The sequence below is a fragment of the Peromyscus eremicus genome, chromosome 6 (genome assembly GCF_949786415.1).
Source record: "Peromyscus eremicus chromosome 6, PerEre_H2_v1, whole genome shotgun sequence".
NCBI lineage: Eukaryota > Metazoa > Chordata > Mammalia > Rodentia > Cricetidae > Peromyscus > Peromyscus eremicus.
The window spans coordinates 116,492,275-116,520,118 of NC_081421.1; the positions used below are offsets into that span (position 1 = coordinate 116,492,275).

The following is a 27,844-nucleotide window of genomic DNA, read 5'->3' on the forward strand; positions in this document are numbered from 1 at the left end:
TTTTTCCACCTATCTAAGTTATCTATGCCCTAACACATACTTGTACCATCAGATAAAACAATGCTTGTAAATGTGATGGAATTTAGAGGCGGTGTGTGTGTGTGTGTGTGTGTGTGTGTGTGTGTGTGTGTGTGTGTTAGGCTGTTGGCTCATTTGTGAGATGAGGCTTCTGTATAGTCCAGGCCAGAGAGCCTCCTGCCTCAGCCTCTCAAGTGTTGTGATAACTGGTGTGCACCACCATGCCCAGCTTGGAAAACTGAGGCAGGCTCTTCCTCAGGCCCATGCAGCCATCACCAACAGGCTTTGCTCTCAGGCTCTCAGCTTCCTCATGAACATGTGAACATGGTGACGGCCCTGTTCATTCTATTTATTTACCCTCAATACTTGTGGGTGAGACTCGGAGGTAAAGTTAAAACACTGCACTGTTGATGACATTCTGCACCTACCCAGGCTTCATGCTGAGACTGAGATTGCTATGGTAAAGTAAGACCAGAAGAGAACATCTGCTCATTACCATACATGTTAGCCCTTGGGGTCAGAAGGCTGACAGATTATTTAAAATTATGATACTTAGTTATTTAGTGCTTTAAAAAAAATTCTGGCTGGGCGGTGGTTTTGCATGCCTTTAACCCTGTCTCAAAAAAACAAAAACAAAACAAACAAACAAAAAAAAACAACAAAAAAACCCTGGAAACTTCTATGCATTACTTCCTGAAGATCAGAAGTTAAAAAAAAGTAGTAAGTAGCACGCATACCTGGTTGACCTGTCCCACACTATCCTGTACAGCAACCTTAACAGTGACAGCCAGGCGGTAGTTGCACACACCTTTATTCCCGGCACTTGGGAGGCACAGGCAGGTTCTGTGAGTTTGAGCCCAGCCTGGTTTACAGAGTGAGTTCCAGGACAGGCTCCAAAGATATCGCAAAGAAACCCTGCCTCGAAAAACAAAACAAAACACAATGACTGGAAAGGCGCCCAGAGGTTAAGAGTATATATTGCTCTTGACAGGACCTGAGCATGGTTCTCAGCACCCACATCAGCAATTCACAGCTGCCTAGGACTATAACTCCAGGGGATCCAACACTTTTTTCTGGCCTCCGTGAGCACTGTCCACATGTACACATAACCAGACACAAACAACAAATACACATGTAATTAACAATAACATCTTTAGGGGCTGGAGGGCTCAGTTGTTGAATGCACCTGGCTGCTCTTCCAGAAGACTTGGGTTCGATTTTCAACACCCACACAGTAGCTCACAACCACCAGTAACTCCAGTACCAAGAGATCCCAAACTCTCCTGTGGTCTCTGCAGGTATTGCATGCATTGTGGTATCCATGTGGTACCCATAGTCATAGTTTAAAAATAAAGAAATAAATGAAATCTTTTTAAAAAGGGATGTAAAACTCACTTCCTCAGCCAAGGATGATAGAAAAGAACACAAGACAGGATAAGGAATGGGCTCTTGGTAGGTTTCCACTCCTGTAGCTGAGGAAGCCATTGTTCCCTTTTCCTAGGCAGTCTGGTTGCTACACCTGGATCTGTGCCCGTATTGGCAGGGCCTGTCTGGCCCCAGAAGGCACTGAGTTTGGAACTCTATGATGGCAATGCAAGATCAAGTTATCTTTGAACAAATTCAGCCCCACCCTCTTTTTTAGAGTAAGTACTGACTGTTCACAGGGGCTCTGACCTTTGTAGTGGCTGTCAGTGGCCATGGTGGCTCCAGGTCTTTAATTAAGAAGTCATTAGTTGAATACACAGAATGGAAGGTTCGGTTGAAAAGCCAGAAGGTGGAGTGTGATAGCCACTCCAATGAGACAAGGCTTTGAAGTGGTTTGCATCTCTAGGTGCATCGTGGAAAACTGTTACCAATCTGCCTTAGTGAGTCACTAGAGATGTGCTTTTTGTCTATGATGATGACAAAATAGACGATCCTAATCTTCACCTTGGATTCATTACTAATGTGTGGAGGACTTTCATTCATGGAAGAACCAGTTAGTGAAATGGGCAGGAAGGTGCATTTTTGAATTGGGAATGTGACTTGAGTCTGGTGTCCAGAGCTTAAAGCTGGGTACGAAAATAGAATCGGCAGGCCATGTAGATTCAAAAAGTAACACATGATTTCAGGAATATATAAATATAATCCAGGAAAAAATTCCCTTGGTGATGACTGCTCTGTTATGTGCTTGGTAACTAGAGATGGGATTTTTCAGCACAAAGAAATAGTCTGAACTTCCTGGTAGAAGAACATCTGACAGTTACCCAAACATAAACAAATCTAAATATCTCGTTCTTTGAATCTATTACCCTTAGAAAACAAGTTACTTTACTACTTTTTAAATTAATTAATTAGAGTGTATGTGTGTGTGTGTGTGTGTGTGTGTGTGTGTGTGCAGATTTGAGTTGCCACAGAGCTTGTGTGGAGGTTGGCGGACATCTCTCTTCTTTCTGCTGCACAGCAGTGAACGCTAGGCTTAGGTAGTCTGCAAGCATCTGGCAGATTCTTCTGTTTCTGGCTCCCGTTTCTCTGTTGGAGTTCTGGGGTTACAGGTGCATGCCATCCCTTCTAGCTCTTTATGTGGTTTGTAGGGAACTGTAAGCCATCTCCCAAGCTCCCAAACAAGTTACTTGAAAAACTTACTCTGGGCTCGTGAGATGGCTAAGCCAGTTAGAAGTACTTGATACCAAATGTGGTGGTTTGAATAAGAATGGCCCTCATTGACTCATATTTGAGTGCTTAGGGAGGGGCATCAGGAAGTGTAGCCTTTTTGGAAATGTGCCACTGGAGGGGGTGGGGTGGGCTTTGAGGTTTCAAAAGCTTAAGCCAGGCCTAGTGGCTTACTATCTCTTCCTGCTGCCTGCTGATCCAGATGTAGAACTCTCAACTCCTTCTCCAGCACCATGTCTGCCAGTGTGTTGCTATTTTCTCTGCCATGATGATAATGGACTAAGTCTCTGAAACTGTAAACCAACCTCAACTAAATGCTTCCTTTATCAGATTTCCTGTGGTCGTGGTGTCTCTTCACAGCAATAGAACACTGACTAAGACTCAAGGTAAGAAGGAGAAAAGTCACAACTGAGTGAAAGGTTGGTGGAGATAGGAGGGTGACTATCAGAGAGTTGAGATACACAAGAGAAAGGATGGATTTGGATATTTGGAGGTGTTGCATGGCAGTCTTGGTGGACCTCTGGTGCAAATGCAAAGAATGGAGAAAAATTAGTTTGAACCAGGGTTAAGGTTTCACTGAGTGAGCAGGGCAGTGGAAAAGGGAGAGTCGGGTTATATACAAGGAATGAGCCCTTTCCCCTGAGAAAGCAGGAAGAAAGAACAGGGACTGGGTGATCAAGTCACATGTCACCTGAGTGTCAGGAAAGTGTGCTAGAACTGAGGAAGTGGTGTGTGGCGTTGTAGCTAACTGGTTGTGACCAGGGACAAGGTGTGACTCTGGCACTGCGTTCAAGAAAAGTTTAAAAAAAAAATTAAAAAAAAAAAAAAAGGAGGGCCGGGAGGAGTGGCACATGCCTTTAATCTCAGCACTTGGTTGAGAGGCAGAGGCAGGAGGATCTCTGTGAGTTCCAGGTCAGCCATAGCTACAAAGCGAGACCCTGTCTTTAGGAAAGAAAGAAGGAGAGAAAGAAAGGAAGATAGTCCAGGGTGTTAGGTGTATCTTTATGTAAATAATGGAATCACCAAGATGACAAGAAATGATAGAAATAAAATGAGGTAGATGCTGGAATAAAGCGGAGTAAGCTGTCATGTGACTACAAAAAAGCCAAAGTCCATGGGACAGTCCCCAAAGCATGTACAGGTAAAGTCCATGGGACAGTCCCCAAAGCATGTACAGGTAAAGTCCATGGGACAGTCCCCAAAGCATGTACAGGTAAAGTCCATGGGACAGTCCCCAAAGCATGTACAGGTAAAGTCCATGGGACAGTCCCCAAAGCATGTGCAGGCATGGGGCAGCGTGTGGCAGGGCAGATGAATGCAGCACAGCACGAAGCTCTAAACACACTGAGATTTTTAGTCAGGGGTGGTGACTCCAGCCTCTAATTCCAGTAGGTCAGGGGGCAGATCTCTGAGTCCAAAGCCAGCTTAGGCTACATAGTGAGATCCTGTTTTTTTTTTTTTTTTTAAAGTTTTCTTCCATAGTTTTCTTTCGTAATGTTTGAAAACATTGAGATTTTTTTCAACTGTTTTTAGTAACTTGATTATGCAGTTTTCTAGCCTGAACTTTGTACTGACCACATTGTATATCAATATGGAAAGACTGGACATGCCTGGACGCCATGCATTTCAGAAGTGCTGTAGATTTTTAGAAGGAAAGACTCATGGTGTGGAAGTGGCAGAGGTGAGTCATGGTTCGATTTCATGATCGATCGGAGGCTTGGGAGCATGTGACTGGGGAAGGCAAGATTGGAATGAGTTCCATCTGATTGCCAAAATTTCCTTATGTCACTTGAGGTCTGCCCTGGGATTCTGGCTTTGGAAACTGACACAAGGATTCTCTTTGCCTTTGTGCATTTGTCTGACTTCAAACTTTTGTTGCTTTAAAAAGCTCCTAGAACCTATTGTAAATGATTGATTCCTGTTAAAACTGAATATATATTATGTTAAAATATATACTAGTATATTAACATTAATATAACATTAATACAATATATTATAAAATATATATTATTCCTGTTAAAATTGAATATATATATATATATATATATATATATATATATGAGAATTTCAAACATCCTGAAGTAAAAATTCTAGAACAACGAAGCCCTCATGTACCTGTCAAGCCCTCATGTACCTGTCACCTAGATTGAACTCAAAGCCCATCTTCATCCTACATTCCTTTCCTTTTCAATCATTTGAAGTAAAACTTTGACTTCATATCACCTTACAAATATTTCAGTGTTTACTTCTAAATGATAAAGAGATAATTTAAAAAAATCTCATCTGAGTTGGGCATGGTGGCTCACACCTGTAACCTCAGCACTCTAGAGGCTGGGACAGGATTGTTGCAAGTCTGAAGACAGCCTGGGCTACGTAGTGAATTGTAGTCCAGCCTGAGCTACAGAATGAAATGCTCCCCAAACAAGATGGAGACGGGGGACTCCCCTGAAGTCTTGAATCATAGGGCCACACATATTTTGTTCTGAAATGCTGTGACTGAGGCTGCAGAGATGACTCAGAAGCCAAGAGTGCTTGATGCTCTTCCGTGGACCAGTTGGTTCTCAGCACCCACATCAGGTGGCTCACAACCACCTGTAACTCCAGTTCCAGGGCACCTCACTGCCCCTTCTGTTCGCCATGTACATCCACACACTCAGCAACCACACACACATACACAGAACTAAACATAAATCTTTAGAAGAACCCGTGTGGCCAGGTGTGGTGGCTCACACTTTTAATTCCAGCACTCAGGAGGCAGAGGTGGGTCTCTGTGTAGTCAAAGCCAGCCTGATCTACACAGTGGTTCTAGGACAGCCAGAACTACATAATGAGACTATGTCTCAAAACAACAAAAACGAAAAACAAAACCACAACAAAATAAAATAAAAATGAAATCTGTGTGACAGTCCAGGAGAAGTGGCATATACCCCATATATCCGTGATCCTAGCACTTGGAAATCTGAGGCAGAAGGATGAAGGTTAAAAACCATCTTTGGCTATATAAGAAGCTTGAAGCCAGCCTGATCTATGACTCTGTTTCAAAATTAAGTAAGGTGAATTAAAAGAAAACAAAAAAACAACTTATGATGGCCAGTCTTCTTTGTCAACTGGACTCAGAATCACTGAGAGATTCCCGAGGCACACATACCTCTGGCTGCATTTGTGGGGACATTTAAAAGAAGATTAACTTAGATGGGAAGACTTAACTTGAATTTGGTGGCCGCATCCGTGTGCTCTGGGATTGGATGGAGTAATGGAGGGAAAAGGAAGAGGTGAGCTGAGTACCAGTCTCATCTCTCTGCCCTGTTTTGAAATGTGAGCAAGCAGCATGCTGCTGACGATGTCCCACCGCAGACTGGTGCCCTCAGGCTGTAAGCCAACAAAATTCTTCCTCCTTCAGCGGTCGTCTTACTGGGTATTTGGCCACAAAAACAATCACAACCATGACTATGACAATACTAAACTGCATTGTCCTACTTTAGAAATCAGACTCCATTTTTTTTTTTCTGGAAGAAATTTTATTCTGTTTTTTTTTTTTTTTCAAATAAACTCACAGATAAATGGGAATATAGACTGTAGTTCTAACAGCCATGATGACGGTTGCTTTAAGAAAAATTAAAACATTCAGTTGTGTTTCCCACAAAATCATAAAACATCAAACTACTTATATTATATTATATTAAACTATTTATATTTATAGCAAGGAATGTTCAAGTAAGAGCAAGCACTGTCTCAGGAAGAGTGGCTAGCATCTATTTATGTTCTAGGAAATGCCACAGGAGTTTAGTAGCCTTGCAATCAGATGCCAGGTCTGTTTTTCCATCTCATCGAGGTGAACTTGAGCAAGTAATAAATATAGATCACATAAGATTAGGTAACACAAAATGTCCATGAGTATTCTAAAACATTAAATGTTCCTAAATGTTAGAAAACACATGCAAATTTAGCAAGAGTTTTCCTTTCATTACTTTTCAGGAAGGTGGGGAACAACAGGAATTTTGCAAGCTGGCAGATGTTAATCAAAAACCTCTGTATGGAGAACATGCCATCCGCGTCAGGAGTCAATGTGGTCAGGTGTAGACTCGTTACTTTTTACTCAGTACCAAGGGAGCTGCATGGTAGACCAGACAGGTCTGCACCCCAGGCTTCCGGTGAGGTGATTTAGGAAGAGAGACCTGCAAAAATTCCAGGGCTAAAGGTGCCTTTGGTTCCTTTAAGAGTATGATGGAATGCTGTGGGATGTCTTTCTGTATGCTGTGAATATGTGTGGCTCCAACTGGCTAATAATAAAGTTGCCTATGGCAGGGCAGGATGGAGCCAGGCGGAAAATCCAAAAGAGATAGTGAGGGAAGAAAGGCAGGGTGGGGAGACGTCAGCCAGCCGTCCAAGGAGCAACATGTAATGGGATGCAGGTAAGGCCACAGAACACGTGGTGATACATAGATTAACAGAAATGGGTTAAGTTGTAAGAGCTAGCTAGCAAGAAGCTTGAGCCATAGGCCATACAGTTTGTAATTAATATTAAGCCTCTGGCTGGGCGGCGGTGGCACACGCCTTTAATCCCAGCACTTGGGAGGCAGAGCCAGGCGGATCTTTGCGAGTTCGAGGCCAGCCTGGTCTACAGAGCGAGATCCAGGAAAGGCACAAAGCTACACAGAGAAAACCTTTCTTGAAAAACCAAAAAAAAAAAAAAAAAAAAAAAAACCCAAACCAAACCAAACCAAAAAAATTAAGCCTCTGAGTGATTATTTTATAAGCAGCTGTGGGACTGCGGGGCCAGGTGGGACCAGAGAAACTTCCAGCTACAATGGAAGACTGAGAACAAGTGAGACACAAACACACTAGATTGTCTAGAAAATGACTGTAACACACTTAGCTACAGTCCCTTCCATGACTGTTTACTGAACCTGTGCCTCAGCCTGCCTGTTTGTTCCCTTCTCCTAGATGTACCATCCCAGCCTGCTTGGCTTCCCGCCCTCCCCAAGCCCTGTTATCCCAGCGCTAAATCTTTTGTGACAGTGCCAATGCCGTGGCTGTCAATTCATGAGGCACCAACGGGACTGCCAAGCCTCTGAGAAACAAGCATGAACACTGGAAATGTCTTGGTCACCCCCTAATTTCCACGAGAATCTGCAAGATTAGACAGACAAGGAGATGGAGATAACCGAGCTACCTAAGATCAGAACCTTGCTCTGGTGGAATACTGTGGTGGTATTGTGTTCCCCAAAATATTGTGCACCCTAATAAACTTACCTGGGGTCAGAGAATGGAACAGCCACTAGATACAGAGGCCAGAAGATGGTGACCCACACGCCTTTAATCCTAGCCTTCTGGAGGTGTGGATCTCTGTGAGTTCAAGGCCACACTGGAAATAGTCAGGCATGGTGACTCAAGCCTTTAATCCCAGGGAGTGGTGGTGGAAAGCAAAAAGATATATAAGGCGTGAAGACCAGAAACTAGAAGCATTTGGCTGGTTAAGCTTTCAAGCTGTGAGTAGCAGTTCAGCCGAGATTCATTCTGGATGAGGACTCAGAGGCATCCAGTCTGAGGAAACAGGATCAGCTGAAGAACTGGCGAGGTGAGGTGGCTATGGCCTGTTCTGTCTCTCTGATCTTCTAGCATACACCCCAATACCTGGCCCAGGTTTGATTTTATTAATAAGACCTGTTAAGATTCCTGCTACATCATACACTGTAGATCACGCCAGTTCTGTGGGCATGTTGCCTTAGAATAACATGTTTACAAAGTTCTTATTGAGGTATAATACACTTATAGAAAAACAGGATTTATATATTTAAGACCATTAAATAGTGTTAAATGGCCACAGCTGTATTAATTTCTGTGACCCAAAATAGAGTTAAAATTGTGAATTCACCTTCTAGAACATTCTCAGACTGACCTGTGAAATTCTCATCTTCCTGCCTGTTCTTCTCACGTGCTGAGATCACAGATGTTGGTCACCACACGCCATTTATTTGGCGTTTGGGATAGAATCCAAGTTTTTGTGCCTGCTCAGCAAGCACTCTACCAACTGAGCCATAGCCCCAGCCAGTTCACATCCTCAGTTTTAGGTAGTATTGAATTTCACTGTGGTGTGCCATATTCTGAGTAATGCCTAAAGCAACGCATGGCATGGCATATTACATTGACCAGAGAACTTCATGACTTCTGAACAAGTTAGTAAGTTGAATTCAGGACAGAGTTCAACATACAGATGTGTGTGTGTGTGTGTGTGTGTGTGTGTGTGTGTGTGCAGCTTATGGCATTTTAAACTCTGCTAACTACAAAGAATAAAAAGATTGTGCAACACAGTTGGAAGGGAAACAATTTCTGAGATAGAGATCAAACTGTGTTTATAGAACCCAGTATTGGCAGCTTTGCCATCAGCCATTTCCTGTGGGAATAGTCACTGGGAATATTTTTAGGCCTTGACTATTCATGAAGTAGCCTTGGGTTCCTGCAATAAAAATATACCACCATTGTCAGTACTAATGTATGAACATCATAGCGTAACATTTCATATTAAGAATTAAGATTATTTTTAAAACTGTCTTTCCGAATTGCTACTGAAAGAACTTTAAAACAACACCAATACACTATGGTCTAGGGGAGAGTTGAGCAACAGACTGGAAACTGAGGCTACTTGTTTTCTATGACACCGCTGTCATTAAAAAGGTTCGTCATGTACAGTGTTTAATTTGCTGTATTCACCACAATACAACAGGGGATAGTAGTTTCTGTCCTTAGAAGTGGGTGAATTTTGAATTTTCTCATAAGGGAGACAAAACATGCATAGAAATTATGTAAAACTAAGTAGCTACAACAATCTGTTTCAACAAATATGACAAAGACGTGTGGGGGGGGCATGTGTCTGTGTGTGTGTGTGTGTGTGTGTGTGTGTGTGTGTGTGTGTGTGTGTATGCTGGATAGTAATAAAGGACTACTGGAGTTTGGTAGAACTTGAGATCATGTCCTGCTTGGCGTTGACTTCCTGGTGAAGAAGGCAGGTGAAAATAAGGATGAGCAGGGCCCTTCTCCTCCTCTTCCTCTTCTATTCTTATGTTTCTGAGTGAGTGTGCCACAGCTACGTGTGGGGTTAGAAAACAATGGGCTCCCACCTGCCCAGGTGTGGGTCCTGTGGATATAACTCAAACTCAATAATCAGGCTTGAAGGCAGGCACCTTTGCCTGCTGGAACATCTTGTCATTATTTCCTTTTCAGGCTGTCCTCCAAGTGCCCTATCCTGCACTTCCTCCTCCCCAATGCTGAGATTACAAGCATGCATACCACCACACCACGCATAGGATGGGTAAGATTTCCACAAATACAGATGTAGGAGACATTATTCCAGGAGGCAGAGATAGGTGCTAACAAATGGAGTACAGATCTAAGCCAATTTAGAGGATGGTGCAGAAAACACAGCTTTTTGAGGACTTGAGTACCTACTAAGTGCAGGTATGTGCTAGATATTTGTGCATTATGAAAACTAAAACGTATAGCTGAAATCAGGGATGATGGTAACACTGACTCGTATCATTGAAAGGTCAATTCAGTGTGAAGGACTTGTATTTGGTATTCCTATACTGAATACATGGGCCTTCCTGTTTTGTGAGAACAGGTATTTCCAAATTCCACCCTTTCTCTATTTCAATCCAGCTGTCTCTTAACACTGAATTGAAACGAAGAATTAGCGTTTTTACATTTAAAAGTTGTAAACCAGTGTTTTTAATTCGGTTGTTGTACCCAGGGCTCTGATACCTGTGGCTCCATTTAACATGTTTTGCTTGATGTAGGGATTAGCATTGGGTGAGCACGCATCATTTTTGCAGAAGGAAAAACAGATTTAAAGGAGAGGAAACCGAGGTCATTTAAGACATAAAGGATTAAAAAAAAAACCTTATCAAAAAGGAATTGCTGCAAACTTCCTTTTTCATTATTTATATGTACATGGTTGTTTTACCTGCGTCTATGGCTGTCTACAACACGCATGCCTGGTGCCCGCTGAGGCCAGAAGAGGGCATCCAAACCCCTGGTACTGGAGTTACTGACCGCTGTGAGCCACCAGGGCTGGGAATCGAACCTGTGTCCTCTACAAGAGCAGCCAGCGCTCTTAACAGCCGAGCCACCTCTCCAGGCTCGCAGATTCCTTTGCAACAGCTCGGGGGAGGGCCGGGGGAGGGATGGGAACTGATCGGAACATCTCTGGAACATCGCTGCAGTGAGATACACCTGCACTCACACTCGATCCGTCCCAACAGTCTTTGTTAACTCTCAAGCTAGGACTTGCTGCACCGGAGCCACGCCTCACGCGGGGGGCAGCGGGGAGGGGCTGGGGAAGGTGGCGGCGGGGTGGCAGCGGGACCCGCTCCACCTTTCCCTCCCTGCAGCCCCGCTGGCCCCGCCCCCGGAGCGCCCACCTCGGGAACGCAGCGCAGCCGAGCGGCCCGCGCGCCCCGTCGCGGCTCCAGTTCCGGGGCATGCGCGCTGCCGCGCCCGCGCCCTCCCCCTACGGCCCGCCGCCGCGGCAGAGTTATGCCAAGTATGTGAGGAGCTGGCGAGGACCGGCCGCGGTCATGGAGAGCCGCCGCCTCCGCCCGCGCGGGACTCGGAGCCAGCCCCGCGCCCGGGGCGAGCCGGGCTGCTGAGGCGGCGCGCATGGCGGAGCCCTTGCGGAGGACGCTCGGCCGGCTCCGGGAGCGGCGCGGTCCCGGGGCGCTCGAGCTGCGCGCCGACACCGTGGCGGCTTCGCTCTCCGAGGGACGCCCGGCGCCCCGCGGGCTCGGGGGCCCGGGCATGGAGCAGCCCGCGTGGGAGGCCGGGGTGCGCACAGGCGCGCGGGTGCCGTGGTCTCGCGGGGCTCAGGAGGCCGCCGCTCTGGGCCGCGCGCTCGCTCACGCCGTCCCGGGCCCCGAGGGCAGCGGCGACGACGACGGGGAGGACGAGGGCGCCGACTACTACGAGAACCTGCCCGCGGGCTGCGCGCCCGAGGGGGCGGAGGCGCTGCGGGCCTCGCCTTCCCCAGCGGCGGGCTCCTCCCCGGGGGTGGAGGGCGGCCGCCTGGAGACGGGCAGGCTGCAGACCCAGTTGCGAGAGGCCTATTATCTGCTGATCCAGGCCATGCACGACCTGCCCCCTGACTCGGGCACGCGGCGGGGCGGACCCGCGGGAGCCCGGGCTCGGGGCCAGCCGCCGCCTCTCCCCCACGGCGCAGCCGTGCGCCTAGCCTGCAGCCCCCGAGGCGGCGACCGCCCTTCGCAGCAGGTGTCCCCGCCCCGGTCGCCTCCGAAGGAGTCGGGGGTTGGACGGCCGCCGAGTCCTCGGATGAGGCTGTCCAGTTGCCGGAGTCTCGAGAGCCTCCGCGTCAGCCCCCAGCCGCCGCCTCTGCTCCAGCGGTGGGCGAGCGACAGCTGGATCCCGTGCGGTGCGCACAGGGACAGGGACGAGCTCCCGCCACGTGGAGGTGGGATGGACGGCTGGAGCCGGGGCAGCCACTCGGCTGCTGCGTCCGCCGCCCTCCTGCCTTCCCTCTGCCGGGACCCGAGCCGGCCCTCGGTGCGTCCCTATAGGGATCTTGCGGTGACCTCTGGGGTATCCAGCAGCCAAGAGGACCGTCCCGAGGGGCCTCCCCTCCTCAAGCCACCTGCGGTGACAGTCAAGAAGCTGCAGAAGTGGATGTACAAAGGACGCTTGCTGTCCCTGGGGATGAAGGGTCGTGCTCGCGGGACAGCACCCAAAGTTCCCGGAGCTCAGGCAACCTCTCCAAATTTGGGCAGTTGGAAAGTGCATGAAAACCACGTCCTCTCGGTGACTGCGGACCAAAGACTCACACTGACAGGTAGGACACTTTGTCGGCAACAGGCTAAGCAACGCCGTGAGCCTCCAGAGCCACTTCCTAATGTTGCGACCCTTTACTACTCACGTGTGTGACCTCCAAACACAAAATTATTTCGTTGCTACTCGACACATAATTTTGCTACCGTTAGGAATCGTAAAGTAAATAGCTGATGTGTGATCCGTAGGAGGTCGCGACCCCCAGGTTGAGAACCGCCGCTCTGGTGGTTTATCAAGTGGGCTTCTGCTAGTGTTTTTGCAGACGGTCGCGTGACTGCCAATGTCATGCATTAAATCAGTGTTCTCGCCCTCCCTTTCCCTCCTCTTTCTCCCTTCCTGCTTTTTCCTCCTTTCCCTTGTCGGATTTTTTTCTCCTCTTCTCCAAGAGACAGCGTGTCTCCTCCCTTAGGACAACAGTGAGTAAATGTTAATGTTCTTTTCAGGCTTTTTCTGTAGGTTTTGAGATGGCCGGCACTGCCTTGATTTTTTTCTCTGTAGCTCTAAGCAAACTCTAAGACTTGGGAAGTTTGTGAACCTGAATTCGATCCAGGGTAGAATTTTACAGGGTTCATAAACTGTCACTTTACTTAGTAGGCTCTTTTTCTCACCCAGGCGCTCACACTTGAGCTCAGATATGCGTGTGAGCATGCTGGCTACACACACCACACAAACCAGACTAAACCCAGAGCTAAGATTTCATTCACTTGTAGAAAACCTGGGATAGTGGTATTGTAGTGAAAATAAACGTCACTCAGGTCCATATCCAAGCTCCTAAGGTCACCTGAAAACTTAGGAAACACTATTTATAGTAGGAAAAAACTTTTTAAGTCTGTTTGTCCGTATATAGTAGTCACGCTCCTTGGTTTGGTATGCGTGTGGTTTTTGGTAATCACCGGAGGTCTAGGTTATCAGTTTTAGAAATCTCTCCATTTTCTTGTAAATATCAAAATTCTCTGGTGAAAGAAACAGATCAAAACCAAGTGGCATCTTGATACCCCCTTAAACACAGGAACTTTCAGTGAAGAGTTTTAAGGATAGTAGTAATTTGAAAGTATTTGAGGGTTTCACGGAAAGCGTGCACATCCGGCCCAGGTGTGGAGGCACACACCTTTAGTCCCAGCACTCTGGAGGCAGAGGCAAGTGGGTCTCCGTAACACAGTGAGACCCTGCCTTTAAAAAAAGGAAGAAAGAAGAGATTACATATCCCACAGGATTGGGTTACTAACGTCAACCAATGAACACAAATGTCCACAAAAGTTCTAACTTGACAGTGATTTTGTATGATGTATAGACAATACATATTCAGCAATGGCTTCTGTTTCACCCGGGTAAAGGAACAGTCTTGTCTTTGTCAAGAGAAGTGCATTTTACCAAGCTCACACAACAAACAAAAACCAAAATGACAACAACAAGCCCCATTTTTCCAGCTCTAAGGCACTGGCAATTAAGAATCTTCTCACAACCTCCAAGCTCCTTTGACTTGATTAAATCAACTCTGTGGTGACTTTCATTGATAACAAAACTCTTTGTGAAAATGGGCACCTTCAAATGACTTTAGATAAGTTAAATATTCAGGGAGTTAAGTAAATATATTTCCTCAGAGGATGAATTTGTTACTTCTTCCATTATGATATTAAATCTGGAAGTGCTCCCAACTGCAAAAGAAGTTAAGTTAAAACCAAATATTGCAATTACTATAGCACCATTTTATAATAAATCTAACCAAAGACTGCTAAAATCTCCTACCTAAACTTTCTGTTCCTATCACACATTTATTCTTTTTTTGGGGTGGGTGGGTGGGTGGGAGTTAGGTTTTTAGAGACAGGGTTTCTCTTTGTAGTCCTGGAACTCACTCTGTAGACCAGGCTGGACTCGAACTCACAGAGATCCTCCTGGCTTTGCCTCCCCAGTGCTGGGATTAAAGGTGTGCACTACCGCCGCCCGGCACATTTATTCTTGAGGAAGTAAAAATAAAATAGTTGTTTTGGTATCTAAGGATGTGGATAGTTAAGTTTTCCTTGATGGTGTGCTGGTCTGGACCGTTCTGGATCCTTACAGCAATTTTACTCTCATCTTCTGTCCCCATCCAGGATAAGGCCATTGTCACTCGACAGCAAAGGAGTTTGCTGAAGGTGTCTTGCTGGTGTGCAGACTCACATCACTGCTGTACACAGATTCACACAGCCCTGGGAATTCAAACTCAGTTCTCAGGACTCAAAAACCTCTCCATATAAGGTCCAAGAGACTCAGAATTCTCTAGAGACTTGATCCAATTAATTTCATTAAATGGCTTGGCCTGAGGAGATGGATGGAGTTTTATAAAACACAGTTCAGCGTGCAGAGAAGATGGGGTTGGGGTTCTAGGAGAGTCTTTAAAACTTTTAAAAGAATTTAGTGACAATTTAATTTAGTTTATTTTTTAACTAAAATATTTTTTAAGATTTATGTGTGGGGGCGCTTGCATGTATTTATGGGCCCTACATGCCTGCCTGGTGCCTTGGAGGGCATCAGATTCCTGGAGCTGGAATTATAGGTGGCTGTGAGCCTCCTTGTGAGTACTGGGAATTGAACCCAGGTCCTCGGCAAGAACAAACGGTCCTTACCGCTGAGCCATCTCTCCAGCTTTGCTGTATATCCCCTTTACTTAAGTACTCTTGTGAGTTGTTTTCTTGGGTTGTTTATATAGCTCAGTGGTAGAGTATATGCTTAGTAGGGTCAAGACCTGGGTTTGATTACAGATCCGCTCTTCCCCCAACACACAAAAGAGAATAAAATAAAAATTTCAAAACTGGTTTCTTTTGAAAAAATTATACAAAGTCTAGTTTTGAAGCAGCCCAGTCTTAGTTGTACAAAAGAAGGTAGGTGTTTTAAAGGGTTTATGTCACCTTTTCTAAATACTCATAAGGATATTTTCTTTCAAAATAAGATTACAATTCAGAATATAATAGCTATGTGATGGGATGGAGCTACCTAATCTGAGTATTTTTAAATGTTTGGAGACTATTAGACATGGAAACAAGTGGCTGTCTGTTTTGATATCTGGCTCCACCAGGACCCATTAAACTCTTGATGGTAGTATAATGCCGGCAGTCTGATGCATTTCAGTGTGTTAGCGTTCACAGAGTGGCCAATTTGTTCCTAATTGAGATGATTATTTAAGAAATTTAAAGTCATTACACATAGTAAATATTATCAAGTTTCTGCAAGCCTTAAAATTATGAAGGAATCATAGTTTATTTGCCAACTGTACTTCATTATAAGTCTTAGTTTTAATTAGCATGTAATTTTTAGAAATATATTTTGGGGTATCGGTTGAGCTGTTGGGCTGTTCCTTTATTGAGCCTCTTTGACTCCGGTGCTGCTTCTGTGAGCAAAGACATGGTATGCAGCTGTTAATGATTCAACCTAAAAATCTTAAGGTAGTGTGAATTAGATGGCATGATCTTTTTCTGTGGTTTTTGTAGCCAGTGCTGGTTTTGAACTCCAGATCTGTGCATGACCATACCCAATTGGATCATGCCCAGGGCTTTGTACACACTGGGCAAGCACTGTACCCACTGAGCCACATCCCCAGATCTCGGTTTGTACGATCCTTTTTGTTTGTTTTTTGAAGATAGAGTCTCTCTCTACATAGCTCTGGAACTCACTATGTAGATCAGGTTGGCCTTGAACTTAATACAGATCTGCTTGCCTCCTGAGTGCTGGGATTAAGGCATGTGCCACTATGACTGACTCTGCCCCACCCTCTTCCCCTCTTTCCTCTTTTTAAGATTCATTTATTTTTATCTTACGTGTATGACTATTTCATTTGTGCACCGCTAGTGTGCCGGGTGCCCACACAGTTACAGATGGTTGTTGGCCGCCATGTGGAGTGGGGCTGGGAATAGAACCCGGGTCCTCTGGAAGAGCAGCCAGCGCTCTTAATCGCTCAGTGGTCTCTCCAGACCCCCAGCTGGTATGATCTTTAACCGTCTTAAGTGAAGTTTCAGATTCCCATCCACTACTCTTACGGTTCTATTATTGTTTTTGCATCAGCCCCTCCCCCTCCCCAGCACCCCCAACATTAGTAGCATCATGTGAGCAGGTTTCTGACAGTCTTCTCGCTTGAAATCCCGTGTGGGACAGCTTGGCGGTCTGGCCTTTGGAAGCAAGTGCAGCTTTTTTGTTTGTTGTTTTGGAAGAGTGCCATGGAAGACTGGATGCCGGTGACTGGAAAACTTGGGAGAATTACAAAATCAGCAGAAAATGGTGTCCTGTTGGTTTGAAAGCCCTGTGCTTATAAGTCGCCTATAAGTCAGTGATTCCCAATCAAAGAGATTTCTGTGGATCCTTTGAGAACATCTTGGGATGTTTTTTAGGTCCCTGCTGCAGAAGGTTTGGTGTTTGCTGTTTCAGAAGGATGCTTTTCAAGCAATGTGCCTGTGGATTCTCGGAAAACCTCCTTAGAGTGTGGGCAGGGTCCTGAGCTTCTGCATTTTAACAGGCTTTCAGTAAACAGATGGTGCCATTCGGGAGGCTGGCCACTCCTTAGAGTCTGGAGTTCTCTTGTGCCTCAGTTTTGGAAAGACTTCCCTATTTAATACCTGATACTTATACTGACCCCAGTTAGAGAAGAGCATAGAGTTCTCTCGGCTTCAATCTTGTATGAATCAGTAGATAGTGCTTATAACGTGATGTTTTTGAGCAGTTTTCTGAATTGATCCCACCCATCAGTACTGGAGATTTTGGAATTCGCCAGAGAGGTGGGAATGGAGGAACCGTAGTTAACAGGTTGTAGACTTCTCAACAGACTTTCAGTACTTCCCTGAGACAAGATACTCAGCTTCTTTCCTTTGGCTGCTGTGAGAATACTAAAATAATCCGGTACAGTGTAGGCATTTGGCAAGCTTCATGAGGATACTACCTTACCCAGTCAGAGTTTGAGTAGATTGAGGAGTCAGGTCTAGGGGAGCTTTGAGGCTGAGCTAGAGAGCCCTGCTCGCTCCCCACCCCCAAGCGATACTTACTTATTCTTCTCCCCTTCTCTTCTATTAGCAGGAGGTGGTGGCGCATGCCTTTAATCCCTGAGACCCCAGTAGTTAGATCTCTGAGTTCGAGGCCAGCCTGGTCTACAAAGTGAGTTCCAGGACAGCCAGAGCTACACAGAGAAACCCTGTCTTGAAAACAAACAAATAACAACAACAACAAAAAAGAAAAGAGTCTCAAAGATTTCCTTTCTACTTTTTCAGTCTCAAATGTGAGCATATTGTTTGCTCCAGGGTTTTTATTGCCAGTCACAAGGAAAGGAAAAGAAAATGTGTCTTTCCTTACCCTCCACCTCCTTTCAGATTTATCTGAGAATGCACAAGCCAGTTCAATTTTCTTCCTTCCTTCCTTCCTTCCTTTCTTTCTTTTTAGATTTATTTATTATGTATACAGTATTCTGCCTGCATGTATGTCTGCAGACCAGAAGAGGGCACCAGATCTCATTACAGATGGTTGTGAGCCACCATGTGGTTGCTGGGAATTGAACTCAGGACCTCTGGAAGAGCAGCCAGTGCTCTTAACCGCTGAGCCATCTCTCCAGCCCCAGGTTCAGTTTTCTTAAACAAAACCTAAGCGTAGACTTCAGTGTCTGATGCTTATAACAGTGCTTTTATTTGAGGATTTTAAAGAGAAGGAAGGACACCACTTTCTTTCCAAGATTTTAGATAGGTGATAAGATTACCTGTGGATGCTGTACGTTCCCAGTTAATGGTGAAATATGTAAGCTGCTTAGTCTGCTGATGCTTTGAGTTAAATCCCGGTAATACTGCATCATCTGTCTTTATTATGAAATAATTATTGAGAAAATAAAATTGGCTCAAGTAAGTTTACTACTATGCAGCCTACTTTTCTCAGTAAAAAACTTTCCAAAAATTGCCACTGTTGCATTCTCTTACAGATTTTCAAAATAAAATCACTTTAGTTAGAACCTGGAAATTATAGCAACTAACATGTATAGTTGCAATAGAGTGCTTTTTTGCTCTGCAACTTTGCATACTTATTTTTATTTGCATCTTCTTGTGTCTATGTATGATCTGAATCAAGATTTAACTCTAAAATCTGTGCAATTGAATTAGGCATTACTTTTTAGCATAAAAAGGGAGGGGAGAGGAGATTATACACAGCCTTCCAAGTTCAGTGAGAGAGCTGTCTCAATAAAGCAAGATGGTTAAGAGCCTTCCTTGTTCTTGCAGAGGACCCAGTTCGTTTCCCAGTACTCACACGATGGCTCACAACCTTCTATAACTCCAGTTCCAGAGGATCCTGATGTCAGCCTCTGGCTTCTGCATGGATGCACACACATGTTCGTACACTCTCATATACGACACACATGATAACAAAAATAGTGAGTGTCTCACAATGTAATTGTACCTTTTAGTGGTATTACACTTTGATTAAACACATCAACTTGCTTAGATATAAAATGCTAATAGCTTTATTTTTCTTACTGGAGTTCCTTGGAATGTAGTACATGTTGATGCCTATTAGGAATAGTGTGGAATGTATATTATGTGAAAAACAATAGTAGAACAAAATAATGTATCCAGCTCCATACGTATTTGGGTGTTGTTAAGGAGCTCTGAGAAGATAAACAAGTTGCGACTTCTAGCTTCAACTTCGTAATTGTGTCAGAGCTATGTGTAAACAGTGTCCCGTACAGGTCTGGTATGCTATTACATAAGAGACATGGACTGAAATGTGAGGTAGATCTAGATTTCTGAGCACTGGGCAAGAGCACGTGATCCCAGGGAGCCCAAAGCCCTAGTAACTTCTGTCCTTGTTCTTGTTGTCTTTGGACTTCGTGAAGGAGAAGGAACCGAAGAAACAATTTTTTAAAATATAAATTTTGTTTTTGTTTTAGTTTTTCAGGACATGGTTTCTCTGTGTAACCCTAGCTGTCCTGGAACTCCCACTGTAGACCAGGCTGGCCTTGAACTCAGAGATCTGCCTGCCTCTGTCTCCCAAATGCCTGGCTTATTTTTCAATTATGTGTGTATGTATCTATGTCCATGTGAATACTGTTGTCTATGGAGGCCAAAAGAGGAGCCATCCCCTGGAGCTGGAGTTAGGGCTGTCGGCTTCCTGATGGGGTGCTAGGAACCCAACTTGGGTCTAATGCAAGAGCAGTGAGTAAGTACTCTGTTATAGCTGAACCATCTCTCCAGCTCCAAAGAGAGACACTTGAGTGGAGTTTTGATTAATTCAAAATGTTAAAAAGGAAATTATTTCAAGGTATTTACTGAGTCTCCAGTCCTGGAGGGTGGAGATAGTCTTTCTTCCCATGCGTCTGCGAGGGAAGAGTCAGGGTTGGAAAACTGCCTCTTCTGTTTACCACCTAGGTAAGCCCAGACAAGAACTTGGCTATTCTGAGTAGAATTTTTACAGTTTTCGGTGTATTTCAGACATAGCAACAGTCTTTTATCAGCAGCTACCTTATTAGGTAAAATACCGAGTGTCTTATGTTCAGAGAGAGGCGCTTCCCTACTGTTAGTGGGTCGTGTGGTCTGGGGGAAGGGAATGCTGGTGTTAGGGTTAGACAGACTTAGTTTTGAACACCACTCATACTCACAGAATTGGGTCACAGGGGTCACCTAAGAGCATTGGAAAACACAGATATTACATTACAGTTCATAACAGTAGCAGAATTACAGTTATGAAGTAGCAACAAAAATAAGTTTATGGTTGGGGGCAGTCACCACAACCTGAGGAACTGTGTTAAAGGGTGGCAGCATTAGGAAGGTTGTAGAGGGGCAGGAATTCAGAGTTACTGTGCAGCTTTCTGTCTGCCTGGCACAAAGTAGTCACTCATTGAGTAGATCAGTGACTCACACAGTAGGAGCCCTTAAGAGCTCGACGAGCCAAGTGAGTGCTGGGGGAGCGGGGGCAGAGGCACATAGATATCTGAGTTCGAGGCCAGCCTGGGCTACGCTGAGAAACCCTGTCTTGAAAAACAAAACAAACAGACAAAGAGCTGGTCTAGATTACACATCTAGAAATATTTGAACTCTAACCTCAGTTTGTAGTGAAAGTTTTGTTTTAATTGCATTTGGGTACATGTTTAGGTATAAAAAGATGATGGTAAATTTACATTTTTAAAGGATTTTTTTCAATAGATGGAAGGCTTGATTATACATGGACCTAATTTTTTGTTTGTTATGAAGCTTCTCATAGCTTAATGTGTTGTTATCACTGCTCTTAAATCATTGTTCTATTTGTTGTAACAAGATGAACTAGTCATACATACATTCAGACTATCATAACACTATAATTTAATAATAACAGTAATAATTTAAAAACATAACGTGATCTTAGATTTCCACAAGTGTGGCTGTACCTTTCATGCAATGAACTATGGTTTTGATAGATGTGTGCTTAGCTTGGTCACTGCCACTTAACACAACTCTTTGGAAGCATAAACTTCTTTAATTGCAAGTAATGTAGCATTCTTAGAACATTGTACCACTATATTGACACATAAACATATGTGAGTGTCTGAGGTCTTCACTGGATTGTGGGAAAGGGCTATTTTGTTTAATATTTATCTGCTCCTTATGATTGTGCTTTAGTTAAAGTTTTTAATTTTTGTTAAAATTTAAAGACTGTTATTAAAAATTAATCTTTGTGAAAGCAAAAGAATGTTACTTGTGCTTTCTCATGACTTCTGGTCCTTTTAACACTGAGTTGAATATTCAGATATCAACTAAAGCATACTGTTGTATAAAAAAGCATTCTTTAGAAACTTTCTGTAAATTACATATTTTGCTTAGGGTGAGACTTGAGCACTATCGTATTTTACAGTAAAGGCAGTGTTAGCTTGGTGGGTTTTTTTTTCCCTCTTAGAATTTCATAATACTTGTATACCCACTTGGATTTCTAAATTGAAATTTTGTTTCAGTGGTTAAAAAAATTGAAGTTTTTGTGATTTGATTTTGATCTGTGAATATAGTTAATATCACTTTTATCTTTAAGCATTTTAATAGCTGGTCTGAAGTGACATGTCTTTCCTGCTGTACCTGACATTATTATGTTCTCTGTTTCTCCTTTGAAGCAGACTTATTTGAAAATGTCTATGGGTCTCCCTCGAAGAGAAGAGAACCTGAAGACATAAAGGATAATGCTGAGCTTAGAGGTCACCAGCCCCTTAACCACATCACCGTTTCAAAGAAACGCAATTGGCTGTATCAGAGCACCCTGAGATCTCAGAGTCCGGAAGAGAGTAAGCGATGTCAAGACAGAAGGAATTTCTGCCTCTCCCCCGTGTCCCCACCCAAACGTGGGTCATCGCAGCCTTTCTGTAAGGCCCCCCAGGGCCGCTGCACACAGTGGACCTGTGAAGCTGCCAGCTCTCCATTGTCAGGAACCTGCTCGTTAGACTTCAGCGAGGACAATGATGCTGATGACGAAGGAGAAATATGGTACAATCCCATCCCCGAGGAAGACGAGCTTGGCTTAGCAAGTGTCTTGAGTCTCGAGGAGGCGAATGCTGCCACAGTGAAGCTCTCTGCTCTCAGTGTGAACATGTTGTCTGCTAGAGACCTGAGGAAGGCTGAGCCTCCTGGGGAAGAGTTGCCGTGTCCTGCCCAACACCACACAGGTGATGTCCAGACCACACGGTCAAATGGAGTTAACCCTGTCGATTCCGTCCATTCTGCAGGAGTTGTGCAGCAGTGCAAGCCAAGGTCAGGACACAGGACACAGGACGGCGTGACGGCAGAGGACAGCCCCGTGTGGAGGTCTGCTTCTACAGGTAAGAGGGATTGTACACCTGGCTTTTCTTTCTCCTTTCAAGTCTTTGATAGTCCCTGAAACAGAACATAGATGGTGTCTGCTGTATGTGTGTTATACTCTGTCCTTATAAAGTGAAGACATTGCGGGCCTGGAGAGGGACGGCTCAGTGTTAAGAGTGGGCTGCTCTTGCAGAGGACTGAGTCTGGGTCCCAGCACCGACATCAGTCGGTTCACAATCACAGGCACCTGTAGTTCCAGCTCCCAGAGGATCCAGCACCTCTAGCTTGGTACATACATTTGTATATTTAAGCATTTTTCATGTTATACTTACTTCTCGTAGCCGTTATGTGATCTGTTTGGTATAATTCTAGTTTCAGTGACAGTAGAATTTTGTAGTAGTTCAACTCTTGAATTTTAAAAATCAAAGCAATTCTGTGTGTGTAAGTCAGGGCACACGCATGCTCCCGCACTCGTGGAGGTCAGAGACAACCTTTGGTATCTGTCCTCATTTTCCGCCTTGTCTGAGGCAGGAGGTCTCTTTTCATTGTTCCTCACTGCATGTGCCAGGCTGGGCTTTACCCCCCCTCTCCCCGCCATCTCCCCCACCCCACCCCCACCTGGGCTCGCTGTAGCGACACTGATGACTGACTCACATAAATACACCTGACGTTTCCCAGGCTCCAAGGATTTGAACTCAGGTTCTCATGCTTAGGCAGCAGGCACTTAACTCACTGAGCCGACTCTACGGCCCCACACTTGTGTTTTAATAAAGTCCCTCTTCACTGCAGTAGAATCTTTAACATATAAAATATTTCATCTTAACAATTAACAGCTTAGGAACTGTTTATTAGCAGTTTGTAAAGAGAATCCGATGATTAAATTCCTCAGTGATTTAGGAAAGCCCAGAGCAGTTTACTACGCTGAGTAGCCAGCCCTTCTGGTTAATGTTACATAAAGTAGGGCCCTGGTTACTACAGCGTGTTCTAGACCAGTGAGCCTGCAGAACTGTTTGTGATTGGCAGTACAAGGGATGCTTTGTCTGGTATGCAGGCACTCCATTCCTTACTAGCTGTTTACCAGAAAGCCCAGTATGCATGCTTAAAATAGTCCTCCTTCTGTGTAAAAACAATACTTGTTGTTAGGGTACAGGGATGGACGGAAGGCGGCTTTCATGTTAGCCATTTAAAGAAAGGTCATTCAGTCTACTGATTCTGAGCAAACACACATGTTCATTTTAATCCTGAAATAGTTTTGCTAAGATTAGATTCTGGTATTAAGATTATTAGATATTTATTTAAAGGAGTAGACAACATCTGAAAATTGAATATGTAGTAATTGGGATGATGCTGAATTTGGGAGTAGGGGGTCGTTTTTCAAGACAGGGTTCCTCTGTGTAGCCCTGGCTTCCTTGAACTCACTCTGTAGCCCAGGCTGGCCTCAAACTCAGAAACCCACCTGCCTCTGCCTCCCGAGTGCTGAGATCAAAGGCGTGCACCACCACCGCCCGGCTTGAGAACATGTTTTTATTTTGTTTGAATAATTTGAAAACTTAGTAGGAACTGTACAGACTCAAAAATGAAATTGATTAATCTGTCCTTTTCAACTGAAAAGGTTTATCATTTAGCATATTCTATCAGTGTTTTGCCAGAACCAGCTTACCAGGAAGTTTAGTTGATACAGAATATCCTAACAGACTTTTAGAACAAAGAAGGCCTCTTTGCTGCCCAAATTACAGACTTCTTGGGTTTTTAACTTTTTTTTTTTTTTTTTAAATCGACACTGCTCTGCGTAACACTTGGCTTTAGAGGGTATAAATACAGAGCAGCCTTGTGATGTTAAGAGTTGTTTCTAGCTGAATGTCCTGAGATAGAGGCTACTCCAGTTCCTCCAAAACTTAGGCCACCATTTAAGGATCTGCACTCACTGGAGTGGACTGCGGAGGGAAATGTGAAAATGAGAGCCAGCTCGCTTATAGAGTAGAAATAAGTTGGTACTCTCCTCTTTATGATGTTTTCCTGTCTCCTTTTCAAGGCCCTGGGATCGTAGTTTCTACAAATAGGACTGAACTGAGAACTTTAGAGCCATCTTCTCCAAGCCCCAGCCCTGTGAAGAAAGGCGGTTCCATGGCTTGGTCTTTGCCAGATAAAATAAAATCTCCACGCACCGTGAGGAAACTTTCCATGAAAATGAAAAGGTTGCCAGAATTCAGCCGGAAGCTGGGTGCTAGGGGAGCCTCGCACTATATAAGCAGTCCGGATGGTACCCCGTCATTGTCCAAATGTAACTGTCGCCAGCTGCCTCATAGCGTTTCTCTGTCCTCTGGGAACCCAACCAGGAACGTTATAAGCCGGTACCATCTCGATACCACCGTGTCGTCTCAGCAGAGCTACCAGAAGAAAGCCCCTGGGAACTCCAAGTATGCCTGCAAGGGCGGTTACCTCAGTGACGGAGACTCGCCTGAGCTCAGAACCAAATCCAGCAAGCACGCATCCGAGCACAGACTTGGAAAAGGAAGAGAAACCACTCCAAGCAGTTGTAGCAAAAATGAAATAGATATAGACGCCTTTAGACATTACAGCTTCGCCGATCAGCCCAAGTGTTCCCAGTATATATCGGGGCTCATGAGTGTGCACTTGTACGGCGCAGAGGGTTTAAAGCCACCCCGGCTAGATTCAAAAGATGTCTTTTGTGCAATTCAGGTAGACTCGGTCAACAAAGCCAGGACCGCTTTGCTCACCTGTCGGACGACGTTTCTAGACATGGACCACACTTTCAACATAGAGATTGAAAATGCGCAGCATTTGAAACTGGTGGTGTTCAGCTGGGAGCCCACCCCAAGGAGAAATCGAGTGTGCTGTCATGGTACAGTTGTCCTGCCCTCTTTATTCAGGGTGACAAAGACCCATCACCTGGCTGTCAAACTGGAACCCAGAGGCCTTATTTATGCCAAGGTGACCCTCATGGAACAGTGGGAGAATTCTCTGCACGGCCTGGATAAAAACCGAGAATCAGTCATGTTCGGTGTTGACATTCAGAAAGTTGTAGAGAAGGAAAATGTGGGCTCCATGGTGCCGCTGTTGATACAGAAATGTATCGTGGAAATTGAAAGGCGGGGTTGTCAGGTATTGCTGTTTCCCTGCTCTCTCCTTTATTGACTGATTGTTAAGTCTCGAGAAAAGGAGCTCAAGGAAAGGTTGAGAAGAAAAATGTAGACGTTCCCAGCCCTGCTGGACCTGTATTGCATGGTTTTTGGAGTATGTTTCACATCGTAGCTCTTGTTGCCCGTGATTTGAGAGCCTGCTAGATGATTCCACAGTTTATGTTGTGAAACAGAACCGCATGGGCTTTAGGACTAGAAAGGACTAGGTTTCTCTACGATGACTTGTCTAGAAAAGCTGATAACATAGAAAGGCTCGGTCCTGTAATACACATTTCTTTGTGCTTTGAAATTCTGGGGGCGTTCCAGCAGTGGGTCACAGGATCTGGCTTCGGACCTGAGGTGAACCTCATCCTTACTCTCTCAGTTCATTCTTCAGAAGTCCAGACTTAACCGGCTCTTTACTCTGGGGCCGCACGTGAGATAAGGAGAGCTCTTACTGATAAGAACACATGTCTACTTAAAAAAAAAAAATTATTATTCATGTATATGGGTATTTTGCCTGCATGATGTATGCTGGGGCCCGTGGAGGCCTAAGAGGCCCTGGAAGTAGACTTACAGACCATTGTGAGTGGCCATAGGGGTGCTAGGAATTGACCCAGGCCCCTCTGGGAGAGCGGCCTTTGCTCTGAACCATAGAAACCTCTTTCCACGCTTCTAAAATAGGATGGCAAAGGCAACCCAGAGAAGAAACAAAACCTGTTTTTATTTGTAACACAGTTTGAAAATGGTAACCAGAAGTAGGGTGTGTAACCTTCTGGAAGAACTCCACCCAGACACATGATTCTGTCTAGTCTATGGTGTCTCTTTGAAGCAAGCCATTCACATTACATTCCAACTTCAGTCAACTACATTTTATTCCTAAGGTTTTCGTTTCCTTTTCTGTCCCCACCCCCACCTTGCGTAGACGCTCAGAGACTAGGTAGACTTTAAAGTTAACCATTAAATAGAAACTTTTCAATTTAAATTAAAATAAGGAGCCCAAGTAGTACTATATTATTAGTTTATTTTCTGAAAGGTGTATAAAACAGATGCTTAAAGACTGCTGTTTTTGCCAGGTGATGATAGTGCCTGCCTTTAATCCCTGGAGGCAGAGGCAGGTGGATCTCTTGAGTTCAAGGACAGCATGGTCTATAGAGTGAGTTCCAGGACAGCCAGGGCTGTTACACAGAGAAACCCTGTCTCAAAAAACCAAAAAGGAAAAACAAAGACTGCTATTTTTAGCAGTGATTCTTGTATAAAAGTTTAGAAAGGTTTGTTTTAAGAAAGATTTCCTGGACTAGGGAGATGACTCAGCAGGTAAAGGCTGTTGACCTGATTTGATCCCTGGGACCCACATGGTGGAAGGAGGAAATGATCTTCACATGTGGACCCTGGCACACGGGTACACATGCATAACAGATGGCACATGTGTGCATACTCAGAACAGATAACTAAATGACTGGAACAATAAAGATTTCCTGGGGCCTAAAAGCTTCCAGCAGTGCATTTGGAATTATATGTTGTTTTTAAACCAGGTAGGGAGCTGAGGCTGGCCCAGAACTCCTGAGCCTCCCGGCTCCACCTCCAAAGTACTGATATAGCAGGTGTGCACTACTATACCCTGTGAGAATTGTATTTCGAGGGGCTGGAGATATGGCTCAGTGGTTAAGAGTTTTTGCTGCTCTTCCAGAAGACCCAAGTTCTGTTCCCAGCACCCATGTCCAGTGGCTCATCTCTGCTTGTAACTCCAGCTCCCCTGACACTTCAGGACCTGCACTCATGTACACACACACACACACACACACACACACACACACACACACACACAAAGTCTTTCGGGCCTAGAGAGATGGTTCAACAGTTAAGAGCACTGACTGTTCTTGCAGGGGACCTGGATGCCCAGCAACCGCATGGTGGCTCACAACTGTCTGTAACTCCATTTCTCAGAGACCTAACACCCTCTTCCAGCCTCCCTGGGCACCAGGCATTTGCATAGTGCACAGACATATATGTAGGCAAATGCCTATGCACATAATCAAATAATAACTAAAAATCATTTCAGAAAGTTGCACATTTTTGAGAAGTTTTTGTTTTGGGTCCTTCCCTTCTCCCCACCCGAGAGACTAAGAGGCTTGTTACACCTGTCCTGTGCAGCGTGCCGCACATGACCACCACTTAAGTTCTGTTTGCCCTGTTACTAACTGTTCTTGCGATTCGTGTGAAGAGAGGATGTGGCATGGACATGGCTTTTTGTGGCTGCTCTGCACACTGCTGCCTCTGCTGCTTCCGATGGGAAAGGTCACTCCAGAGATCACAGTCATGGCCCGTCATCCACTGTGGCCGAAGCGTGTTCGTGGCTCAGTCAGCCTCTGAACTGAATGTCCTTCCTTTGATGGACATGTCAGATTTTCACTTCTTTATCCTTTAAAAATCTGTGTTTGTAATTTGAGC

At 44.8% G+C, this 27,844-nt stretch overlaps 1 protein-coding gene across 1 annotated transcript in view; it reads left to right on the forward strand.

Annotated features, from left to right (window-relative positions):
- The first annotated feature begins 11,325 nt into the window (after positions 1-11,325).
- The window catches only part of Syde2 (synapse defective Rho GTPase homolog 2), a 35,005-nt gene continuing 18,486 nt past the window's right edge, over positions 11,326-27,844 (forward strand). Inside the window, exons 1-3 of the mRNA XM_059266392.1 lie at positions 11,326-12,505; positions 21,578-22,273; positions 24,286-25,376. Of these exons, the coding sequence (XP_059122375.1) occupies positions 11,326-12,505; positions 21,578-22,273; positions 24,286-25,376 (2,967 nt within the window). The remainder of the gene's footprint in view (positions 12,506-21,577; positions 22,274-24,285; positions 25,377-27,844) is intronic.